The 27,070-nt window shown below is 36.8% G+C and overlaps 1 protein-coding gene across 1 annotated transcript in view; it reads right to left on the bottom strand.

Moving 5' to 3' along the window:
* Nucleotides 1–303: 303 nt before the first annotated feature.
* Nucleotides 304–27,070, bottom strand: part of LOC117330045 (TBC1 domain family member 4-like) — a 73,942-nt gene continuing 47,175 nt past the window's right edge. The window contains exons 8-19 of the mRNA XM_033888265.1: nucleotides 24,685–24,783; nucleotides 23,773–23,856; nucleotides 19,259–19,539; nucleotides 16,501–16,673; nucleotides 14,220–14,360; nucleotides 9,558–9,716; nucleotides 8,704–8,859; nucleotides 6,859–7,010; nucleotides 4,535–4,627; nucleotides 3,242–3,401; nucleotides 2,457–2,626; nucleotides 304–1,760 (exon numbers count right to left, since the gene is read on the bottom strand). Of these exons, the coding sequence (XP_033744156.1) occupies nucleotides 1,293–1,760; nucleotides 2,457–2,626; nucleotides 3,242–3,401; nucleotides 4,535–4,627; nucleotides 6,859–7,010; nucleotides 8,704–8,859; nucleotides 9,558–9,716; nucleotides 14,220–14,360; nucleotides 16,501–16,673; nucleotides 19,259–19,539; nucleotides 23,773–23,856; nucleotides 24,685–24,783 (2,136 nt within the window). The 3' untranslated portion in view covers nucleotides 304–1,292. The remainder of the gene's footprint in view (nucleotides 1,761–2,456; nucleotides 2,627–3,241; nucleotides 3,402–4,534; nucleotides 4,628–6,858; nucleotides 7,011–8,703; nucleotides 8,860–9,557; nucleotides 9,717–14,219; nucleotides 14,361–16,500; nucleotides 16,674–19,258; nucleotides 19,540–23,772; nucleotides 23,857–24,684; nucleotides 24,784–27,070) is intronic.

The following is a 27,070-nucleotide window of genomic DNA, read 5'->3' on the forward strand; positions in this document are numbered from 1 at the left end:
TCTGGCCTATACCTTATTCCTGTTTTACTACAATTGATCTCTAGAGTGATATACATAAGAACATACTCTTGTATGATTTTTGAATTTTGTGGTCCGTAAGTCATGTAGTACAGACTATCAGAAAGCCATTTAATGGGTTTACTAGTCTTTTACTCTTCAAATGGATATACAGTTAAGTAACATACACTCTTAACAGTATTTATTTCTGAAAGTTTTACAAAAATCACAAAGTTCCCAACAATCCCATCGTACATATATGTAGATAGATAAAATTAACTGTTGCTAAGGGAATTAGCACATTAAACAGAACAATAGTACGACGGTCCATTCTGAACAATCTAACGAATATAAAAATTTCATACATTTAATTTCACATACGACAATTGCTAGTCTTTTATAATATCCAACATAATTGCACTGTATTTGAGAAACTGAAACTTATTTAAGCCTTACATTACAAGAAATTGCACTCAATATGAAAAAGAAATAGACAGAAAATAAAACACAGATCACCTAATGTAAGGGACTGATATGATACACGCTAGTCTTTCTTTGTGTTCAGTTTCAGTTTCTCTAGGAAAATCAATTTGAATATGAGATGATGACCTTGAAGATCACTTCATTTTTTGTGTACCAGTCACTACCCAGGGGTTTATAAACACTGAACTCATTTTAGTAAGTACTGTTGTTTTGTAGCAATTACTATAAAAGAGAATGTCACACAGTTGAGAAAGCTGAAGAGATCATCACACAGTTGCTATGGTTATTTGAATAGTGAAAGCTAAAGAGATCATCATGGTTGCTATGGTTAATGGAGAAGAGAAAGCTAAGATGAAGAGCTCGTCAGTGGTTATGGTTACTTGCAAATGAAAAGAAAAATTTGAAGAGATCATTGCAAAATTGCTATGGTTACTTAGGTAGAGAAAGCTGGGATATCATCACTCAGTTGCTACGGTTACTTAAGAATGAAAAGCTGGAGAAACAATCACACATTTGCTATGGTTACTTATTAAGCAAAGAAAGTTAGAGGAAATCACTCAGTTGCTATGGTTACTTAAGAAGGAAAAGCTGGAGTGACAATTACACATAAGCTATGATTAATTAAATAGAGAAAACTGGAGAGGCAATCATTCAGTTGCTATGGTTACTAGAGAAGAGCTATTACTAGAGAGATTCTCCATAAAAACACAATCACATATCACCACATAGAAAATATTTCCTATACTCATCTACTCTCCATACAACAAATTTAACTTCCATCACCACAACTCTACTCAAATACATCAAAGAGGTCAGTGAGTATCACGCTTCACTGCCAATTTGTTATTTATAGTCCGCATGGCTGCACTAGCGCCCCCTATAGGCTGATGACATGGTGATGATGGCAGACTAGGCGCCATCGGAGGTAAACAAATATCTAACTTCTGAAATTCATCTTCAGAAACAAGTTGTTTGAGTTTAGTTACAGCATTAAGTAGAGCCTTGCGCTCTATTTCCAGTGTTTTGATGTGTGACTTGAGCTTGGCCTCCTTTGTCTGTAGGCTATGTATAGTACTATCTAGGCTGCGTTGATGGCTATTGCAATACTGTAGTTTCTCCAGAAGTTCCACATTCTGCTGTTTCAGCTTCTGATTGTTATCCTCTAGCTTGTGGATAAGGTCAGCCTCACCTTTGGTCGGAGAATAAAGCATTTCCTCCCTCAGAACATGGTACTCTACCTCATAAGCATGCAGTTGTTTGGTGATGTCCATTTCAAACACCTGTCAGAAACATGTAAACTTATTATCATTTATACACAGCATCAGATCTGCATCAATTATTAATGTGTTTATCTCTTGTTAGGCACACTACTTTGATATGAAACCGCTAGACAATGCCCTTTGTTAACACATATAATGAGATATCTCAAATTTTTTGTCAAACATGAAATCATTCACCATTTTGAAGCCCTGTAGAGATGAAATGCAATCCATATAAACAAGAGCTCCGCAAGTCGGAGTATGATACCCGTCACTGGAAAAGCTACCACAGGAAAATGTAGCATCGTTGACAGCGTACAAAAACCCCTAATATATGTTGAACATAATTGCTTCGTGTTGTTGTGAACAAAATCTTAGAGGAATAGAATAATAAATAGAACATTTATTTTCTACAAAATGCCCATATTTGGCAAAACAAGGGGCATAACTCTGGTAAGAATAATCCCAAAATACTGTAACATAAACTTGTTCAAGCTATTGTGCCATAGAATATTTGTAGCAAGTTTCATAAAAAATCTGTTGATAAATAAAGGCTAGAGAGTGCTAACAAGAAAAAATTAATGGACGGACGTACGTACGGACAGCATAGGGTATAATACCAAAATGAGCCCATCAACATACGAACGGATGTACATCGTTGCAGGCGTATAAAAACTGTTATATATAGAGATATGTATAATAACATTGATATCATACCTGGTTAATTACCCTTTCCATTTGTATAATGCCCATTTCTGGAAGCGTTGTCTTGATAAACTCCACAATTCCCTCAAAAGAATCACACTGCAGGATAAGCTCTTTGTGGTTGCCTAGTAACACCAGAGCAACCTTTAGCAGTACCTCCACTCCCTGCATCAAGAAAAGGTCTACAACCAAAGCAAAAGGCATATAATGTTATGGTCACACATTTAAGCAATGAACAGTGGTTTTAATGTTGTTATAGTCGATATGGCAGCAAGATGTATGGTGGACAAATGGCATGGTAACCCGTTAGGGTTTCCATGCTAATGCCATTTGCCCACCATACATCTTGCTGCCATATCGACTATAACAACATTAAAACCACTGTTCAATACTTATATTTACATTGTGTTACCATTTTCGTCAACTTTGAAAAAAACTAAACCAACACAAAAAAATCCCGCCTTTTTTTAACGTCACATGACCCACTGGGTGTTATACATGTAGCCTGAGGCACTGGGTATTATAGGCGTATGGTGGCAACTGCCTCTTAGCATTGTGTCAATGGGGAAATGCAGAACAAATGTAAATATACATCTATGTGCAGTGTTTCAAATGGTTAAATCATTCTGAACTATTTAATTCAGAAACAAATGAATGAACTGAGGCATATTTCTCTCAATATAAAACAGTACTATTTTGCTTTAAATCCTTTTATCTTTAATAATAATTCCCCCCCCCCCCCCCCCCCCATAACTATACTTATATGAGGGATAGTGAGATTTTATAACCATCATTACCAAACATCCTGGCGACAAATCCTAAAGGGAACTGAGAGGCAAACAATGTGAGGAACCAGGGGGTAGCGTAGAGGTTTGGTGCAATCTCGTAGTCCTCAAAGTGGTCATGGAGATCTTTATAGTTGTCGTGGATCAGCCTCGTCAGCTGGTACAGCTGTATCTGTTAACAAAGAATTGGGAAGATAACAAAAGAATTATGTCACTTGATGTAAGGTATATCATAGTATTTGATGTAAGGTATGTTATAGTATTTGATGTATGTAAGGTATATCATAGTATTTGATGTAAGGTATGTTATAGTATTTGATGTATGTAAGGTATGTTAAAGTATTTGATGTGAGGTATGTTATAGTATTTGATGTATGTAAGGTATATCACAGTATTTGATGTATGTAAGGTATATTATAGTATTTGATGTAAGGTATGTTATAGTATTTGATGTAAGGTATATTATAGTATTTAATGTAAGGTATATTATAGTATTTGATGTAAGGTATATTATAGTATTTGATGTAAGGTATATTATAGTATTTGGTGTAAGGTATATTATAGTATTTGATGTAAGGTATATCACAGTATTTGATGTATGTAAGGTATATTATAGTATTTGATGTAAGGTTTGTTATAGTATTTGATGTAAGGTATATTATAGTATTTGATGTAAGGTATATTATAGTATTAGATGTAAGGTATATTATAGTATTTGGTGTAAGGTATATTATAGTATTTGATGTAAGGTATATCATAGTATTTGATGTAAGGTATATTATAGTATTTGATGTAAGGTATGTTATAGTATTTGATGTAAGGTATGTTATAGTATTTAATGTAAGGTATATTATAGTATTTGATGTAAGGTATGTTATAGTATTTAATGTAAGGTATATTATAGTATTTGATGTAAGGTATATCATAGTATTTGATGTAAGGTATGTTATTATAGTATTTGATGTAAGGTATATTATAGAATTTGAGGTAAGGTATGTTATTATAGTATTTGATGTAAGGTATATTATAGAATTAGATGTAAGGTGTATTATAGTATTTAATGTAAGGTATATTATAGTATTTGATGTAAGGTATATCATAGTATTTGATGTAAGGTATGTTATGATAGTATTTGATGTAAGGTTATATTATCACAGTATTTGATGTAAGGTATATTATTATAGTTTTTGATGTAAGATATGATATAGGATTTGTGAATTTATTCCTATATCTCCTTGAAAGTACTTCTACATTTTCAGCCTCAAACCATTACCTATAGTCAATACCTATAGCAATAGAGTTTACCTGAAGAGGCATCATGTTGGGTTGGAATTGCCGTCGGAGTCCGAGGTTAAACATCATGTGACGTAATGTCTCCCAAGCTAGATTTTCATCCATCTGAACGATAAAGTAAGGACTGTTTAGGTAGATATGCATGGTTACAGAGAGTTGTTATAATACCACTTTGTTTTCTGAGGGAACTAAATGGTGACAATAATGAAACTATAATGCCATAAAACTTAAATTATCAATACAAATTTGGTAATAAACTCACTCATATACACAAATGTAGATACAATACTGCTCTGTAGAGTTACCAACAAGGCTAACTTCGGACATTGAGTAGTAGGTTATGTGACGTTCATTATTGAAATATAATTCAGTATATATATATATATATATATATATATACATAGTGAAACTAAAATCTTATACTCTATACTCTCATACATCAAGAATCTATATACATGTGCCCTGACACTGTCTACATACATTTGTATGTACATGTGACCTGACACTGTCTACATACATTTGTATCTATGTACATGTGCCCTGACACTGTCTACATACATTTGTATGTACATGTGCCCCGACACTGTCTACATACATTTGTATGTACATGTGCCCTGACACTGTCTACATACATTTGTATGTACATGTGCCCCGACACTGTCTACATACATTTGTATCTATGTACATGTGCCCTGACACTGTCTACATACATTTGTATCTATGTACATGTGCCCTGACACTGTCTACATACATTTGTATGTACATGTGCCCTGACACTGTCTTCATACATATGTATCTATGTACATGTGCCCCGACACTATCTACATACATTTGTATCTATGTACATGTGTCCTGACACTGTCTACATACATTTGTATGTACATGTGTCCTGACACTGTCTACATACATTTGTATGTACATGTGCCCCGACACTGTCTACATACATTTGTATCTATGTACATGTGTCCTGACACTATCTACATACATTTGTATCTATGTACATGTGTCCTGACACTATCTACATACATTTGTATCTATGTACATGTGTCCTGACACTGTCTACATACATTTGTATGTACATGTGTCCCCGACACTGTCTACATACATTTGTATCTATGTACATGTGCCCCGACACTGTCTACATACATTTGTATCTATGTACATGTGCCCTAGGCCTGACACTGTCTACATACATTTGTATCTATGTACATGTGCCCTGACACTGTCTACATACATTTGTATCTATGTACATGTGCCCTAGGCCTGACACTGTCTACATACATTTGTATCTATGTACATGTGCCCTGACACTGTCTACATACATTTGTATGTACATGTGCCCCGACACTGTCTACATACATTTGTATGTACATGTGCCCCTGACACTGTCTACATACATTTGTATCTATGTACATGTGCCCTGACACTGTCTACATACATTTGTATCTATGTACATGTGCCCCGACACTGTCTACATACATTTGTATCTATGTACATGTGCCCTGACACTGTCTACATACATTTGTATCTATGTACATGTGCCCTGACACTGTCTACATACATTTGTATCTATGTATATGTGCCCTGACACTGTCTACATACATTTGTATGTACATGTGACCCTGACCCTGTCTACATACATTTGTATCTATGTACATGTGCCCTGACACTGTCTACATACATTTGTATGTATATGTGCCCTGACCTGTCTACATACATTTGTATGTACATGTGACCTGACCCTGTCTACATACATTTGTATCTATGTACATGTGACCTGACCCTGTCTACATACATTTGTATGTACATGTGCCCCGACATGTACTGTCTACATACATTTGTATGTACATGTGTCCTGACCCTGTCTACATACATTTGTATGTACATGTGCCCCGACACTGTCTACATACATTTGTATGTACATGTGTCCCGACCCTGTCTACATACATTTGTATGTACATGTGTCCTGACCCTGTCTACATACATTTGTATGTACATGTGTCCTGACCCTGTCTACATACATTTGTATGTACATGTGACCTGACCCTGTCTACATACATTTGTATGTACATGTGACCTGACCCTGTCTACATACATTTGTATGTACATGTGACCTGACCCTGTCTACATACATTTGTATGTACATGTGACCTGACCCTGTCTTCATACATTTGTATGTACATGTGACCTGACCCTGTCTACATACATTTGTATGTACATGTGACCTGACCCTGTCTACATACATTTGTATGTACATGTGACATTTGTATGTACATGTGACCTGACCCTGTCTACATACATTTGTATGTACATGTGACCTGACCCTGTCTACATACATGCATGAGGAGGATGCCTGCGATGAAGCTGAGGCCCTGACAGTAGCCAACTTCTTTGTCAAGCAGACTGTAAGCCTTGAGGAGATTGTACAGCATCAGTTGTCCCGGCCCAAGCTGGGCAGAAAAGTATGGATGTCCAGGGAAGGTACGGCCTATAGTATAAATGTTAAAGTTTGGCTTATAACATTAAAGTATGGTCTATAACATTAAAGTATGGTCTATAACATTAAAGTATGGCTTATAACATTAAAGTATGGTCTATAACATTAAAGTATGGTCTATAACATTAAAGTATGGCTTATAACATTAAAGTATGGTCTATAACATTAAAGTATGGTCTATAACATTAAAGTACGGTCTATAACATTAAAGTACGGTCTATAACATTAAAGTTTGGTCTATAACATTAAAGTTTGGCCTATAGCATTAAAGTATGGCCTATAACATTAAAGTATGGCCTATAACATTAAAGTATGGTCTATAACATTAAAGTATGGCTTATAACATTAAAGTATGGTCTATAACATTAAAGTATGGCTTATAACATTAAAGTATGGTATATAACATTAAAGTTTGGCCTATAACATTAAAGTATGGTCTATAACATTATAGTATGGCTTATAACATTAAAGTATGGTCTATAACATTAAAGTATGGTCTATAACGTTAAAGTATGGTCTATAACATTAAAGTTTGGCCTATAACATTAAAGTATGGTCTATAACATTAAAGTATGGTCTATAACATTAAAGTATGGCTTATAACATTAAAGTATGGTCTATAACATTAAAGTATGGTCTATAACGTTAAAGTATGGTCTATAACATTAAAGTATGGTCTATAACATTAAAGTATGGTCTATAACATTAAAGTATGGCTTATATAATTATAACATCAAAGTTTGGCCTATAACATTAAAGTTTGGCCTATAACATTAAAGTATGTGTTATGACATTAAAGTTTGGTCTATAACATTAAAGTATGGCTTATAACATTAAAGTATGACTGATAACATTAAAGTATGGCCTATAACATTAAAGTTTGGTCTATAACATTAAAGTTTGGTCTATAACATTAAAGTATGGTCTATAACATTAAAGTTTGGCTTATATAATTATAACATTAAAGTATGGCCTATAACATTAAAGTTTGGCCTATAACATTAAAGTACGGTCTATAACATTAAAGTTTGGTCTATAACATTAAAGTATGGCTTATAACATTAAAGTATGGTCTATAACATTAAAGTATGGTCTATAACATTAAAGTACGGCCTATAACATTAAAGTTTGGCTTATAACATTAAAGTATGGCCTGTAACATTAAAGTTTGGCCTATAACATTAAAGTATGGTCTATAACATTAAAGTTTGGTCTATAACATTAAAGTTTGGCCTATAACATTAAAGTATGGTTTATAACATTAAAGTTTGGTCTATAACATTAAAGTTTGGCTTATAACATTAAAGTTTGGCCTATGACATTCAAGTATGGCTTAACTCTTAACTCATGTTTCATCCCCAAAAATATTTTAACACCAAAATCATGTTACAAAATCAGCATTCTCTGATGTACAAATTGCAGCAGAAGGACAAACTGACCTTTGACCTATGAATTTATTAGATCATATATCAAATACTCCATAAGATTCCTTATCAACAATATTATAAGCTTTCTATCAATTTAGAAAATTGGTCTACATTCATGTACATTAAACCATATATTTGGCATCTGAAATCTGTTTCAATACATGTTATAAACTTTAATCAAATTTAATTTAAATGAAATTGCTGTAGAACACCATATCTGTGGGACAAATTTGATATAAGAAGTAGACAATACTGACCCAGATCTATGAGGATGTTGTGCTGGTATTCCGTGAGTTCACGAAGCAATTCATTGTAGTCTCGGGACGGCATATTGGCCTGGGTGTCAGGGTAATGGAGCTGGTGCTGTTCCACCAACAACCACCATATGTCTCCTCTGTGGTTCTTTGGAACACCTAAAGTATGGACAATATTACAAGATGTACTTCATCTAAATACAGTAATGAAATGCAAATTCATGGAATTTGTATCCCCTGTTTTCCTGACATATTGTAGGTGATCATTTTTGAGGTTAAGATTAAATATGTTATTATAACACAACAGAATGATAAATTCTGTTGAGCCATAATGTATTACTTAATTCCTGAAGAAAAAAGTAAAGTTAGATGCTTTATTGAACGAGTACTGCGAGATAAAGTAAACTGATTTACAAGACTTCTCTTCTCATCTGTAATTACCAAACCCTATCACAAATTTGACTGAACCATTCAATACACTGGATCCTGTTCCTAAGTTTGAAGAGAGCTATTTAAAGGCAAATAATAATGTTTTTCATAAATCAAGGGGCAATAACTCTGTTACGAAGTTTGATGATTATCAGATAATATTTGTTGGAGTTATTGCATGGAAACAGCAGACATGTTTTCTGTTAATCAAGGGGCCATAACTCTGCCAAATAATATCTGGCAAAAGTGGCAATCAAACTTGGCCTAGCCCTTAAGGCATTAAACCTTGCTGTCAAATTTGAAGAAAATCGGTTGGATTTATCAACAGAATCTGCTGATTGCTAGATATGGGACTGTTATCGGTATCGCCTTATTGTTGGTATCAGTTTCTACTGCATCCAATATTTATAATTGTGAGATATAATAACCTTGTTTGACACAGTTTAACAGTTTCCGTGGCTCTATTGTACTCGTATGTCGATCGTTCGACTGGAGCATCTCCTCCCAATCTCTAGTGATGTCCTTCAGACATGGAGTTATCTCCTCATAGTCCAGACTTGGTTTTTCTAGGGCTTTGCTCTGGCGTGCTGAAACAGTCAATGTTCAACAGTTTAATTGTGCACCTGTATATTGATATAAAAATAATATATAATAATAACTGCAAAAAAACTTTTGACAATTTTTTTTTTAACTGAATTTTTCTGTGGAAATTTGCTCAAGCAGAAGGGGGTCTTCTCTACTCACTCATTGTTAAATGTATTTTCATGGTGACATAAAAAATACTGTCACTTCTGTAAAAGATTCAGATATATCCCTCTTTTCTGACATTCAAACCTACATTGTGAAGTTATTTTTTATAAATGTAATAGGATCAATACAGTTTTTTGGGGGGAAATATGTATAGAACAGTTTTGATACCCCAAACATAATATTCATCAATAAATGAGTATACGGATTTAAAATTCCAAAATCAGAACATACCCTTATCATCCATGTAACATCAAACAATATGGAAAGCACACAGCCAGTATGGAAACAAGTTTGGACAATAAAGTTGATAAATAATTAAATGGTACAACAAGAAAATGAAATGTTGATAATTTCATGCATGAATCAAATCTCCATGTAAATGATAAAACCAAAGTATCATGCACACGATGAAAAAGTCTAGTATATCTCCGGTAAAATATACCGGTAGTCAATGCCATAAAGCAAACCCAATGCCTGCTGCAGATCTTACAATAATGAAAAACAGGCATATGTCATTGATGATCTTTTGAAATATCTCTGGACTAATATCTTTAATGTTTGCAACTAACAAATGAAATAACCACTACAGGAAATGACCCCTACAGGAAATGACCCCTATAGGTAAATGACCCCGACAGGAAGTGGCAGCTATCTGTTTATTATAAGCACCATGCATGCCTGCTATGCAGAATCTTCCCCCCTTTCTTTCTGAATATTTGTATGGTTTGTTATTAATCAAATTTGCCAAACTAAAATGAGATGTAGGGTGTTTGATGAATCAGGGAGTCATATGATATTTCAAATTAATCATGCAAGTAAATAATACGTGAAGTATCCATAACTATCATTTATCTCAAACAAGTAAAACATATTTTCTTTTATCTTCATCAAAATTTTGTTCAATTAAAAATAATGAAAATAAAAATAATGCATGAAATTTCTAATGAATCCATTAACATATATACCCAACCAAATCTGTTAATAATTCAGGTTTACCCACCTAGTGTTTTAACTATAATCAAACTGTATGTCCACTGCAAGTATCGGATTATGTTATTGAACCACAATTTCTGAGAGGATGGGCTTATTTGTGGTAACATACAACACGCTTATCAAATTATAACTTGTACACCAAGTATATGTGAACCTGTAAAATTTTGACTATTTATCAAATATTGCTAAGAGGCATCCAAACAAAAAGGATGAAAGTTCTAAATCTAGTTCCAGTAGATGCTTACCTTCGATGACAACCAATGAGCGTGGTCCATAAAGGACAAAGTGTTCTATCATTGATGCGTAGGAAGACAGATATACACAGTGGTAAGTATGAGGAACCGTAATAATGGTAGGGGAAAGAGTGAGGGGGGGGGTCATGTGATCTTCTCTAGATGGATCATGGATCACAGAAAGCAAGACTCATGAACTGTTCATCTTGCAGAACATGTGACGCTATAAATTCTGTACACAACTAGATGTCAAAGAGCTTTCAATTTGAGACATTTACTAAGATTTGTTTTATCAGACATTTTATATATTTATTTTATAACAATTGTGAAACAAATCATAACATCTTATTTCAATCACTCTTGTTGGAGTGGATGGAAGCGCAGAAGGGGTCTCACTGAGGGTTGGGTAAGTGATCCCCAAATCATTTCATATGTGTTAGGAACATGCCAGACAACCCCCCAGCAATTATGATGTCGAACACCAATGCTCAGTAATAAAGCAACATATATGGCCTTGTATAATCTACCTTAAGTAGTCTTAATTTCAGTGTTCAACATAGTGATTTTCAAATCTCTACTCAAAATCATATACATACCAGGTGATCTCCCTCCTCCCTCGTGGGTAATAGGAGCTCCCAAATACAATGAAATTAGGGCAGGTCCATTATAATGTAAGGGTTAAAGGAGGCAGAGGAATGAGATTAGGGCAGGTCCATTATAATGTAAGGGTTAAAGGAGGCAGAGAAATGAGATTAGGGCAGGTCCATTATAATGTAAGGGTTAAAGGAGGCAGAGAAATGAGATTAGGGCAGGTCCATTATAATGTAAGGGTTAAAGGAGGCAGATGAGAGGGAGATAGTAATGTTTCACTGTTTCTATGATACTGGACTCCCTTACAGTAAGTGGTGTAACCCGTTTGAGTTTTAAACAGAAATTTAGTGAACTTGTAAAATGGAGTTGTCAACTAAATTTTGATAAAATATTATAATGATTTAAATAGGACAGTAGAGAGTATACCCAACAAGAAATGAGAGCTGTACAAAGACAAGGGTCATATAGAAATGGACATACAATGAAGGCAGCTAGATCAGGACGGGTAAATACAGACAGACCAGATCAGGACGGGTACATACAGACAGACCAGATCAGGACGGGTAAATACAGACAGACCAGATCAGGACGGGTAAATACAGACAGACCAGATCAGGACGGGTAAATACAGACAGACCAGATCAGGACGGGTAAATACAGACAGACCAGATCAGGACGGGAAGATAAAGACAGACCAGATCAGGACGGGTAGATAAAGACAGACCAGATCAGGACAGGTAGATAAAGACAGGCCAGATCAGGACGGGTACATAAAGACAGACCAGATCAGGGCAGGTAGATAAAGACAGACCAGATCAGGACAGGTAGATAAAGACAGGACAGATCAGGACAGGTAGATAAAGACAGGACAGATCAGGACAGGTAGATAAAGACAGACCAGATCAGGACAGGTAGATAAAGACAGGCCAGATCAGGACAGTTAATAAAGACAGGCTAGATCAGGACAGGTAGATAAAGACAGGACAGATCAGGACAGGTAGATAAAGACAGACCAGATCAGGACAGGTACATAAAGACAGGACAGATCAGGACAGGTAGATAAAGACAGGACAGATCAGGACAGGTAGATAAAGACAGGACAGATCAGGACAGGTAGATAAAGACAGACCAGATCAGGACAGGTAGATAAAGACAGGACAGATCAGGACAGGTACATAAAGACAGGACAGATCAGGACAGGTAGATAAAGACAGGACAGATCAGGACGGTTATATAAAGACAGACCAGATCAGGACAGGTAGATAAAGACAGGACAGATCAGGACAGGTACATAAAGACAGGCTAGATCAGGACAGGTACATAAAGACAGACCAGATCAGGACAGGTATATACAGACAGACCAGATCAGGACGGGTACATACAGACAGACCAGATCAGGACGGGTACATACAGACAGACCAGATCAGGACAGGAAGATAAAGACAGGCCAGATCAGGACAGGTAGATAAAGACAGACCAGATCAGGACAGGTAGATAAAGACAGACCAGTCAGGACGGGTACATACAGACAGACCAGATCAGGACGGGTACATAAAGACAGACCAGATCAGGACAGGAAGATAAAGACAGGCCAGATCAGGACAGGTAGATAAAGACAGGCCAGATCAGGACAGGTAGATAAAGACAGGCCAGATCAGGACGGGTACATAAACACAGACCAGATCAGGACAGGTAGATAAAGACAGGCCAGATCAGGACAGTTAATAAAGACAGGCTAGATCAGGACAGGTAGATAAAGACAGGACAGGTACATAAAGACAGACCAGATCAGGAGGACGTCACATGGAAAACATGCACACCATACATGTCAACAGAATAAATATTGCATGTTACTTGATGTAGATATATGGTGCTATACATAATATACAAAGTGACAGAAAACCATGAGGGCAACACACAATTCCTTGTTTGATGCAGTTATCTGAAATCTAACTTATCATTCCATCAAGTAAAGTAAAATTTATTATTTTATATATATTTTTTTAACTGATTTTTCCCACACAAGACTACTTAACAATACCTATTTCAAACCAAATGAAATAGCACCTCTGGGACAACCGACATGGCACATTGGAGCAATATTCAACAACAAAGACAATGACAAAACCAATGTTACCTTAAGTTTTGTTTAAGTTCCTCTAACTCCAAAAACATCTGAATGCATCCTGTTGCTATAGGGTATTAGTCTTTAGAGAAATATCATTTCATTCCCTTGAATATTTCAATTCTGTGTCAATGGTTTTTCTGTTTTACCAGTTTGAAGACAATTTCTTTTTGTAATTTTCATTTTTAGAAATGCTACAATTTTCTCTATAATTTTTTTCATTTACAATGTATCTCCTTAAGTTTTTTCCTATCCTCTGAAATAAAGGAAAACAAAAACCCTTGAAAAAACTACCTTTACAGGCGTTCATTGAGACACCCTCCCTGTTGACCTGATATTATTTTGTAAGTATCCAAAAAAGAAACTGAAACATCAACCCTTTAATTCATGTCTCTCACCTTTGATATCCTGTTTCTCTTTCTCCATGCGTATGAGTAGGAGAGTCTGCAGGATAGCCTTTTTCCACAGGGATCGAATCTCCTGCTGACTCAGTTGGGCCTTTTCCTTCTCCTTTTCTACCTCAATATCCTCCTGTTTCTCTGAAATATGTCAGGGTATAACATAAATGTGTTTCTCCAGAGCATCAACACTGTCATAGGTAACATATTAGATTATGGTACTGTTAAATTTTCACACATCATGGGATGCATGCATATAGTGTCCTTTAAATGTGTATTTCACAACAGTCTACAGATTGTAAACAATGGATAATAAATAATATCTAACCAGGGATATAGTCTCCAAATCCTGGTTTTAACACTTTACATCAGAAAGGATTACAGATCAACTTAGCCTGTCTCTAAGGATACAGTTACCTGTCTCTAGAGATACAGTTACCTGTCTCTAGGGATACAGTTACCTGTCTCTAGGGATACAGTTACCTGTCTCTAAGGATACAGTTACCTGTCTCTAGGGATACAGTTGCCTGTCTCTAGGGATACAGTTACCTGTCTCTAGGGATACAGTTGCCTGTCTATAGGGATACAGTTACCTGTCTCTAGGGATAGTTACCTGTCTCTAGGGATACAGTTACCTGACTCTAGGAATACAGTTACCTGTCTCTAGGGATACAGTTACCTGTCTCTAGTGATACAGTTACCTGTCTCTAGGGATACAGTTGCCTGTCTCTAGGGATACAGTTACCTGTCTCTAGGGATACAGTTACTGGATATTTCACATGTCTTTCAGAAGTTTTCAACGCTGAGATTATGTACAATGATACAAGCTTACTGGTATAGGTGTGTTCCTTTAGTGAAAGTGTGCAATCTATGGTATATAGAAACAACATTCGATGGTTTTAATGTCCTATGTCAGCTGATAAAGAGACTAACCTATCATCTGAACAATGTTAGTTGTAATACAGATGGACAACACAGACAATATATCATTATCTAGGAACAGAATATCATTTAAAAAATGTTATATAAAAACAAATTCAAATTGCAGCATGTTTTTCAATGTATCAATAACTATCAGATTTTGAGGATATCTACTCCACACGATCAATTTATAAGGTGTCATATGGCAAGGATCGATACAGTGATTTCACTGGTGACAGGATCTACAGCTGTGCATGGGAAATACCTGGCAAATCAATAATGTAATACACAATGTCGCCAGAAATTATATTGGATTACGCAATGTCATAATGTAATACACAATGTTGTCAGAAATAATAATGTATTATACAATGTCATAATGTAATACACAATGTTGTCATAAATTATATTGCATTATACAATGTCATAATGTAATACACAATGTTGTCAGAAATTATATTGGATTACACAATTGTCATAATGTAATACACAATGTTGCCAAAAAAATATTGTAATACACAATACTGTAATTTAATACACCTTGTTGTCAGAAAATATTGCAATACACATTGTCTTCAGAAAATATTGTAATACACAATGTCATAATGTAATGTACAATGTCACCAGAAAATATTTTAATACACAATGATGTCAAAAAATATTGTAATTCACAATATTGTCAGAAAATATTGTAATACACAATGCCGTAATATTAATGTAATACACAATGTCATCAGAAAATAATGTAGTACACAACATCGTCAGGAGATATTGCAATACACATTGTCGTCAGAAAATATTGCAATACACATTGTCGTCAGAAAATATTGCAATACACATTGTCGTCAGAAAATATTGAAAATTCTTAACGTTTTAAAAGTGGATTTACATGCATATTGTCGGACACTTGATCTCTGTGTTGTCCACTTGTATTGTATCTAAGAATCATTGTATCCAGGTGAAGTTTCCTTGGAGTCAACTTTTTGCTTTCTCTATGAAATAGAACCTTGTGTACCTGGACAATTTTATTTTCCCTAACAAGTGGAACATTTCAGAGTTGATATTTGTCTTTTTTTTTAATGTAGTGGGAACTTGTTAATATGGACAGTTTAGATAAAGGCAAGGTGAGAGGATGTTCACAAGGATAAAACTGAATAAGGCTCAAGACAAGATCGTTCCACTAACTTCTAAAAACATCTGAACCTTGTTAGTCTGGATAATTTGTTGTTTCTTCAAAATCAAAATGGTCAATATATTTTTGATAATGACGTCATTAAAATAAATAATTTGCATGTAAAACTAATGCTTAGGATGTTACATAACAAAAAAGTCAGTTTAACTATGACCAAGCAGAACCTACCAGGTAGTGCAGGACTGACAGGGGCTCTGGCAGGGGTGACAACTCTGCTAAATATGGCCTGCCTCCAGGAACCACGCCTCTTTGGAGTGTAGTTGTGGGGAGTCCCATTACTACTGCTATCTGCTGAAGGTTCAGGAGTTGTACGTCTCGATCCACTCCCCACAAACAGGAACCTGGTAGAGAAACAATCATCATATAGATCACGACAAACATAAAAGCCATACACTGATGTTCAGATCTACCATCAACTGCATCAATCAACCAATGATAGGGAGTCGGTGTGTTATCTAACAGTCCAATCAGTCACAAACATTAATACCTCATTACAGATGTAGCCCTTTTGGATCCTATCCTGAGATTCACGGTTTTCTTCCCAGTCAAACCATCCTCTAATGATCCTAACCAAGTCAAGCCATCCTCTAATGATCCTAACCAAGTCAAGCCATCTTCTAATGATCCTAACCAAGTTAAACCATCTTCTAATGATCCTAACCAAGTCAAACCATCTTCTAATGATCCTAGCCCAGTCAAACCATCTTCTAATGATCCTAACCCAGTCAAACCATCCTCTAATGATCCTAACCAAGTCAAACCATCTTCTAATGATCCTAACCAAGTCAAACCATCTTCTAATGATCCTAACCAAGTCAAACCATCCTCTAATGATCCTAACCAAGTCAAACCATCCTCTAATGATCCTCACCAAGTCAAACCATCCTCTAATGATCCTAACCAAGTCAAACCATCTTCTAATGATCCTAACCAAGTCAAACCATCCTCTAATGATCCTAACCAAGTCAAACCATCCTAATGATCCTAACTAAGTCAAACCATCCTCTGATGATCCTCACCAAGTCAAACCATCCTCTAATGATCCTAACCAAGTCAAACCATCTTCTAATGATCCTAACCAAGTCAAACCATCTTCTAATGATCCTAGCCCAGTCAAACCATCTTCTAATGATCCTAACCAAGTCAAACCATCCTCTAATGATCCTAACCAAGTCAAACCATCCTCTAATGATCCTCACCAAGTCAAACCATCCTCTAATGATCCTAACCAAGTCAAACCATCTTCTAATGATCCTAACCAAGTCAAACCATCCTCTAATGATCCTAACCAAGTCAAACCATCCTAATGATCCTAACCAAGTCAAACCATCCTCTAATGATCCTAACCCAGTCAAACCATCTTCTAATGATCCTAACCCAGTCAAACCATCCTCTAATGACCCTAACCCAGTCAAACCATCTTCTAATGATCCTAACCAAGCCAAACAATCTTCTAATGATCCTAACCAAGTCAAACCATCTTCTAACGATCCTAACTAAGTCAAACCATCTTCTAATGATCCTAACCCAGTAAAACCATCTTCTAATGATCCTAACCCAGTCAAACCATCCTCTAATGATCCTAACCAAGTCAAACCATCCTCTAATGATCCTAACCAAGTCAAACCATCTTCTAATGATCCTAACTAAGTCAAACCATCTTCTAATGATCCTAACCCAGTCAAACCATCTTCTAATGATCCTTACCCAGTCAAACCATCCTCTAATGATCCTAACCAAGTCAAACCATCTTCTAATGATCCTAACCAAGTCAAACCATCCTATAATGATCCTAACCCAGTAAAACCATCCTCTAATGATCCTGACCAAGTCAAACCATCCTCTAATGATCCTAACCCAGTCAAACCATCTTCTAATGATCCTAACCAAGTCAAACCATCTTCTAATGATCCTAACCCAGTCAAATCATCTTCTAATGATCCTAACCCAGTCAAACCATCTTCTAATGATCCTAACCAAGTCAAACCATCTTCTAATGATCCTAACCCAGTCAAACCATCCTCTAATGATCCTAACCAAGTCAAACCATCCTCTAATGATCCTAACCCAGTCAAACCATCCTCTAATGATCCTAACCAAGTCAAACCATCTTCTAATGACCCTAACCAAGTCAAACCATCTTCTAATGATCCTAACCAAGTCAAACCATCCTCTAATGATCCTAACCCAGTCAAACCATCCTATAATGATCCTAACCAAGTCAAACCATCCTCTAATGATCCTAACCAAGTCAAACTATCCTCTAATGATCCTAACCAAGTCAAACCATCTTCTAATGATCCTTACCAAAGTGGATTAGCAGTTCAGCATCAGCAGTTCTTGAGATTAGCAAGTTACATTGCATTGGGACTTGGCGTGATGTGACGGGAAGGGACGGGACAGGACGGTACAGGATGGGCATGGGTTATACTATATCCCCCACACCCATTTCATGACACGAGTAGAACAAATATGATAAAAACATTGAAGAATCATCAATCAAAGGTCTGATGCCAACTCATCCTGCATGCATATGTGTACAAGTCAAAAAGAGAAAAGGTAACTGAAAGAGTCAACAGGAAGCAGGTGCATCCACAAACCCAATGGAGCACCAGACCCACAACTCCAAAACAACAGAGAGGTTATCATAACTCAAATTAGCGCCCAGGAAGAGTACAGGACAAAATAACATCCCTCACTCCCCAAATTAGGACCCCAACAACACTTACAAGTATATTTTCACCTCTCCTCTACTAAACAATTTTCATTTTTTATTTTACCGGACCAAATGACATTTACCTGGACTTATCCAAGAGTTTCAGCTGATGTTATCTTAACCTCTGTAATTACTTCCCCTGGGGATGTTCACATATTAACCCATGACTGTGTAGCACAGTGGGTTCAGCTCCGCGACCTGGTAACTTACATTTGTTTCATTGGGCTGTTGGTACTAGCCCGGCGGGAGGCATGCTGTTTGAAGTCCTCCTGGGGGGTCTCCAAGTGGCCTTTGTTGCTATAGCGAGACTTGAGGGCAGCATCAGGCATGGCACCAACAGTGGAACTGCGGGGGCGTCCTAATTTTGGAGATGAGGGGGGAGTGGTTTCTATGGGAACTGAGGGACCTGTTGGAAACTGAAAGTGGACATCTTTGGTGAACGCAGGTGACGGCATTGGAGAGGCCTCGGGTGTGGATGTAGCAGAGGAATCCTGTATTTTTAAATCAAAAATATATAATGTTTAAAATGTCTCCAATGTCATATATTTAGAGCTTATTTTACTTTATTATACCTCAGACTTGTATCACAGCTTCTGATTAGTGAAAACCATGTCACGTGATTAAAAACATTCGTTATGTCACCCTCTCGTGAGCCCTCCAAAATCGTTATGTCACCCTCTCGTGAGCCCCAACTCGGAACTCTCTTCCGTAACGTCTTCAAAAGTAGTCGAATCAGAGAAGTTCCGAGTATTCTGCTTGACAACAACAATGGCTGCCGGCGGACGCTATCGTCTGCCAACAGAGGAGGAATTGGCGAAATTATTGCAAGAAAAGGATTCTAAAAACACCAAAAGGGTCATCAATGTGGCCGTGGATTCCTTTAGACATTTCCTATCTGCAACAGGTAGGCCTAGACCAAAGGATTGTGAAAACTTCGACGTCCATACATTGAAAGTTCAACTGGGAGAATTTTATGCCGGGTCCAGAAAGACGATGGGGTACCTCTTAAAAACTTTTCTTAAAAACTGTTGATAGTAATAAATAAACTTATTGATACCAAAATTAATTCACTTATGTTTTTTTCGGTATAATAAAACAATTACTGCCCTTGTTCCGAGTTGACATGAATATTTGCCCACCCTTGAGGTGTCATGTCACCCTCGGGCTACGCCCTCGGGTGACATGACACCTCTCGGGTGGTCAAATATTCATGTCAACCCGGAACAAGGGCAATAATTGTATAATATACCTACATCAGAAATCATTCCGAATTGAATGTAGTTATACAAAAAACAGATCTACAACTTTATTTAAATCCACAAACTGTTTTTGTTTGTTTAACAAACTGTTGTTGGGTTGTTGTTTTTTTTTAAAGTTAAAATTTGTGTGTGCTCAAATTGTTTAGTTATACCCCGGATCCCAGCTCTCTACTTTCACCTTAAAATGAGCGTTGTCGCAAAGGAACCACTTGATTGGCTCAAAGTATTAGTGGTCACTGGATCACAGGTGGTGGTCTGTCATAGGTCAAAAAATTCCCTGTGTGCGTGTCCTAAGGTAATTGAATTTTGTTTTACCATTCAAATTGTAGTGGTCTGACAAACTGAGAATACACAATTTTTTTCCCCGGCCACCCACCCGCCCTTGATAAGTATGTAATATATTTCCATAATTGCTGGTCAAGAATTGAGATTATTAATTTGTGATGTGTAAAAAGTTAATTCACCAGTACTCTGTATCATGTTGTTTTCATTTCATCATGTTGTACATATTGTTAACACAGATTAAAAGTCAAATATCTAATATGACAAAAATGAAATCTAAAGATTTTATTAAACATGAACTATCAGATAGGTTGATATGATTGAAAATTTTATTTTTCTCTATAAGTAACATGCTTGACAAGTTAATTGTGATAATATTATTTAATTGCCATTGTCATCATTGTTTACTTGAATTTGTATTTAAATTTCCATGTGTATTAAAATAAAATTTGCAAAAATCCTATTCTGATATTTTGGTCTTGTCTGGGTAAGGGGAGGTAATTCATTGTTGTGCTACGAGTAGTTCCAGTTGTTTGGATATTTCATTTCCAAATAATATTTCGTAAAAAGTATAGATTTATCAAAGTTAACTTCACTTTCTACTGAACCCTATATTTCACACAATCCAGTCATATATCAAGCAAGAGGCTCATGGGGCCTGTATCGCTCACCTGGTTGGATTTGACCAAATGTCAAAATAATGTTCACGTTCAATTTGTTTTATTTGTAAATCTCAAACAATGCTATATATGGTTATAGTGTGGGGATCCCAACTGCTTTAAAGATTTATGAAGTTCAGACTCTCTAAGGTCTGAAAGACCTCAAGACTTGTTTTTAGAACATGCATTCATCACTTTATGACTAGTAGAGATTTAGATGAATTACATTTATTTCCCCTGTTGGGCCCCATCCCTTTAGCCCTTTGGGGGTCAGAGTCACCATTTATGCAAAATCTGTTCCCCTTCCCCCAAGGATGCTTCTGACCAAATTGGGTTCAAATCCATTCATAACTTTATGACTAGAAGCGAGTTAAAGGAATTACCTCTATTTCCCCAATTGGGCCCCACCCCTTTGGCCCCTTTCAGGTTATAGTCACTATTTATGCAAAATCTGTTCCACTTCCCCCAAGGATGTTTCTGACCAAATTGGGTTCAAATCCATTCATAACTTTATGACTAGTAGCGATTTAAAGGAATTACCAGTATTTCCCCTATTGGGCCCCGCCCCTTTGGCCCCTCGGGGGTCAGAGGCACCATTTATGCAAATCTGTTCATCTTCCCCCAAGGACGTTTCTGACCAAATTGGGTTCAAATCCATTCATTACTTTATGACTAGTAGCGATTTAAAGGAATGACCTCTATTTCCCCTATTGGGCCCTGCCCCTTTGGCCCCTCAGGGGTCAGTCACCATTTATGCAAAATCTGTTCACCTTCCCCCAAGGATGTTTCTGACCGAATTCGGTAAAAATGCAATAAGAACTTTTTGACTAGTAGCGACCTTTGGTCTAGGTGAGCTAAAAATGTAATAAACAGAATATCTAAGTGTCTTCAGTAATACCAAATATGCTGCGACCTCGTGAATAATATCAAAATATTAGCCCCACTCGTGAAATATATTAGGTATTACTGAAGACACTGTTAGATATCCTCTATATCATGAAATCCTAGCAAACTTTGCCAAATAAGTGAATTTCAAGTTTACAGTCTACTGACTGTGTGTGTCTGTGAGCAGTAGTTACCATGTCTGGGACAGACAGTACATGTAGTACGGTTACACAGGTTTACAGTCTACTGACTGTGTGTGTCTGTGAGCAGTAGTTACCATGTCTGGGACAGACAGTACATGTAGTACGGTTATACAGGTTTATAGTCTACTGACTGTGTGTGTCTGGGACAGACAGTACATGTAGTACGGTTACACAGGTTTACAGTCTACTGACTGTGTCTGGGACAGACAGTACATGTAGTACGGTTACACATGTTTACAGTCTACTGACTGTGTGTGTCTGGGACAGACAGTACATGTAGTACGGTTACACAGGTTTACAGTCTACTGACTGTGTGTGTCTGGGACAGACAGTACATGTAGTACGGTTATACAGGTTTACAGTCTACTGACTGTGTGTCTGGGACAGACAGTACATGTAGTACGGTTACACAGGTTTACAGTCTACTGACTGTGTGTGTCTGGGACAGACAGTACATGTAGTACGGTTATACAGGTTTACAGTCTACTGACTGTGTGTCTGGGACAGACAGTACATGTAGTACGGTTACACATGTTTACAGTCTACTGACTGGGTGTGTCTGGGACACACAGTACATGTAGTACGGTTATACAGGTTTACAGTCTACTGACTGTGTGTGTCTGTGAGCAGTAGTTACCATGTCTGGGACAGACAGTACATGTAGTACGGTTACACAGGTTTACAGTCTACTGATTGTGTGTGTCTGTGAGCAGTAGTTACCATGTCTGGGACAGACAGTACATGTAGTACGGTTACACAGGTTTACAGTCTACTGACTGTGTGTCTGGGACAGACAGTACATGTAATACGGTTATACAGGTTTACAGTCTACTGGCTGTGTGTGTCTGTGAGCAGTCGTTACCATGTCTGGGACAGACAGTACATGTAGTACGGTTACACAGGTTTACAGTCTACTGACTGTGTGTGTCTGGGACAGACAGTACATGTAGTAGGGTTACACAGGTTTACAGTCTACTGACTGTGTGTGTCTGGGACAGACAGTACATGTAGTACGGTTACACAGGTTTACAGTCTACTGACTGGGTGTGTCTGGGACAGACAGTACATGTAGTACGGTTACACAGGTTTACAGTCTACTGACTGTGTGTGTCTGGGACAGACAGTACATGTAGTACGGTTACACAGGTTTACAGTCTACTGACTGTGTGTCTGGGACAGACAGTACATGTAGTACGGTTACACAGGTTTACAGTCTACTGACTGTGTGTCTGGGACAGACAGTACATGTAGTACGGTTATACAGGTTTACAGTCTACTGACTGTGTGTGTCTGGGACAGACAGTACATGTAGTACGGTTACACAGGTTTACAGTCTACTGACTGGGTGTGTCTGTGAGCAGTAGTTACCATGTCTGGGACAGACAGTACATGTAGTACGGTTACACAGGTTTATAGTTTGGAAGAGGTGACATTACCATGGAGCGGGTCATGCTGCTCTCACTGTCTGCTGTTCCACTTCTTTGTCTGAATGCTTCCTTAGCATCCTCCTTTTTTCTGCCCTGTAAATATCAAGGTAATATTTTACATTGATGTTCAAATTTGAAGTGAAATGAAGCATATTCCACGGTAAGATACAAATTCAATGCTTCCTTGGTCATAATAACACACACTTAACTAGAAAATTGTTTTTGTTCAAATATCTCACCTTTACCCTTGGGGTCAAGGTCACAGTGACCTTATGTTTGTGCAATGCACACTACCTGTAGGTGAGGCATTCATGTTTCAACTATTATCAAGGTGTTTTTAATAGTTTAAATGTTATTTTCTCCAAAAGATCATCCTGGAGAATTTTGCACTTATTTGCTTTTTGGCCTTGAGGTCAAGGTCAGTGACCCAATTTTAGTGCCCTATATGTAGGCGAAATGCATTGATACTTCAGGTTTCATAAAGACATTTCTATATAAAGTTCATAATTTATGGCCTAGATAACACTGTTCTAGCAGAAGATATATACAAAGATAAGAACCAACAGTAATAGTCAACATGTCTCCATTCATTCAAATAGGAGACATAATCATCACAGTAGCATCAATTTCATTAAACAATATTATTTTATTTCACTGACACTGTTTGAAGTTCTAAAGTACAGGTATGTTAGGTAGACATAGAGCTTAATACACATGTAAGTGTAGATCAAGAAAAATAAGACCATCTCTCTGGATTAAAATTAATAGTCTTAACAAATTATAGCCAAATGGTAAATCAATTTAGGAACATAAAGTATATTAGTATCGGAGACACTACATTCCTGGGAGCATACGATACAACAGAAAACATTACTATTTTCCTGGGAGAATAAAATACAAGAGATGAAATAATATCCTTGCCAGTAAATTATCGAAGGAGTGAGCCAGACTTTTCTTGCAGCGGTTCTTCAGATTGTCCAGTGCCAAAGCTGCTTTTCCTTTGCCCTCCAATAGATTGAACTGAAAAAAGAAATGAAAATTTCATCATTGCTTCCAGATATCTGTATTTGAAATTTATTGTAACATTCTAACAGTAACAATGTTACTTATAGTACCAGAGTTTTGCTTTTGTGAACAAAAATATGTATTCCGTTCTCCCTTACTAGGCACTGAATATTTTTCACTCAATTGTCCTTTGACCAGAAAGTTAAGTTAGTAATGGCTAGATTATAGTACACTGCACATTGCCTGTAGATGATCCATATGTTGTCATCAAGATATCTTCTTAACTGTTCAAATGTTATGTTCTGATTGTATTAGAATCCCAACAAGAGAACAAGTATACTTATATAACATGTCTCCCTTCATTTGAATTCATTTGTGGAAATCACACAATGACTGAACAACTGTTCTCCACATCAGCTTTTGGTGTACTGCTGTTAGATCACTGACCGCAAGGTCAATGGTCAAATAAGTACAAAGTTATTCCTGCCTGGGTTATTATTTATAAACTGCTAAAAATATCTTAATGTTGTTGTACCCACTGACAAAGTACAGTGCTCCGTCATTGGATCATTGCAATCTTGACCTCAAGGTCAAAGGTCAGATGATTAAGTACAGATTTTACTAATATATGTAGTTTTTTGTCTAGGCAATACCTTTTAAGCTATTAAAGATATCTTATTAAAAGTTATTGTATAACTTTATCACCAAAAGCTGATGTGGAGAACAGTTGTTCTGTCATGAACCACACTTCTGACATAAAATCTCCATTCAGAATTATTTTACTTGTAAACCCAGAGTTTCTTACGAAGCGACTACGGTAATCACACCTAGCCGTATATGCGCAGGGCTAATGAGACGATGCTCTCAGTGAATCCATTGTAACACCGTCATGCAATGAAATCCAATGACAAAATTTATTTCCTTTAAAAAAAATCCAGAGCCATTTCTTGAACTAGAGTTGGTAAGCCTTTGTGAATACAAGAGTGTTCCATTTTCAAAAGAAATACAGGTAAAACCATAGCTAATCTCGCAAACACCCTGGTGTTTGTACAAACTATTTCAGTAGCAAGTAATATTTACTGGAAGTCTGGTCATGAACCTTAAGGTGAATGTAAGTAACTGCAAGCTTGGTCAAGAGATCATCAGCGGTTTTGATGTCATGGCCCAGACGAGGACCCAGCACCTGAACAAGATGTAGTACTAACACAATATATATGTCTCTCTTCATTCAAAGTGGAAATCATAATTACATGTCATTGAATTTGAGATGTTTCTATCACTTTACTCCAAGCTCTCTGTACCTGTATATTCACATAATTACTGTAGTTCATGTTAAAGAGCCTCAAATATGACCTGGTGTTTACTTTGTCATCTGTGAAATTATCAATACTGGATTCCACAAGAATCATTCCAGTAAAAGTGCTTTGTCATAATCACAACCAGAAATGGTCTTCAATATGTGGTTATTGAAATAGAGTTCCCTCCCTTTACCTTCTGAAGTCTTCCTTATCCTTTTCTAGCAGTCTGTGTTAAATGCTTAATGGTATAGCTTAAATTAATATTTTTTGTGTGTGTTTTAATTTGATGCACAACGCTAGATTCAACATTGTATATTGTGCATACCGGGGTACCTCATTCACCACTTTTATGCTATCTTTCCAATCAGAAAATAGCTCCGATTGATTTTACCTGAATGTTGGAGAGTTAATGGTAAGATCAGGTGTTCAGGGTAAGTTTGTATGGTAAAACAAAGGGATCAGACCAGGTGTTCAGGGTAAGTTTGTATGGTAAAACGACAAGGGGATCAGATCAGGTGTTCAGGGTAAGTTTGTATGGTAAAACAGGGGATCAGACCAGGTGTTCAGGGTAAGTTTGTAAGGTAAAACGACAAGGGGATCAGATCAGGTGTTCAGGGTAAGTTTGTATGGTAAAACGACAAGGGGATCAGACCAGGTGTTCAGGGTAAGTTTGTAAGGTAAAACGACAAGGGGATCAGATCAGGTGTTCAGGGTAAGTTTGTATGGTAAAACGACAAGGGGATCAGACCAGGTGTTCAGGGTAAGTTTGTAAGGTAAAACGACAAGGGGATCAGATCAGGTGTTCAGGGTAAGTTTGTATGGTAAAATGACAAGGGGATAAGATCAGGTGTTCAGGGTAAGTTTGTATGGTAAAACGACAAGGGGATCAGACCAGGTGTTCAGGGTAAGTTTGTATGGTAAAACAAGGGGATCAGATCAGGTGTTCAGGGTAAGTTTGTATGGTAAAACAACAAGGGGATAAGGTCAGGTGTTCAGGGTAAGTT

The sequence above is a fragment of the Pecten maximus genome, chromosome 6 (genome assembly GCF_902652985.1).
Source record: "Pecten maximus chromosome 6, xPecMax1.1, whole genome shotgun sequence".
NCBI classification, from domain to species: domain Eukaryota; kingdom Metazoa; phylum Mollusca; class Bivalvia; order Pectinida; family Pectinidae; genus Pecten; species Pecten maximus.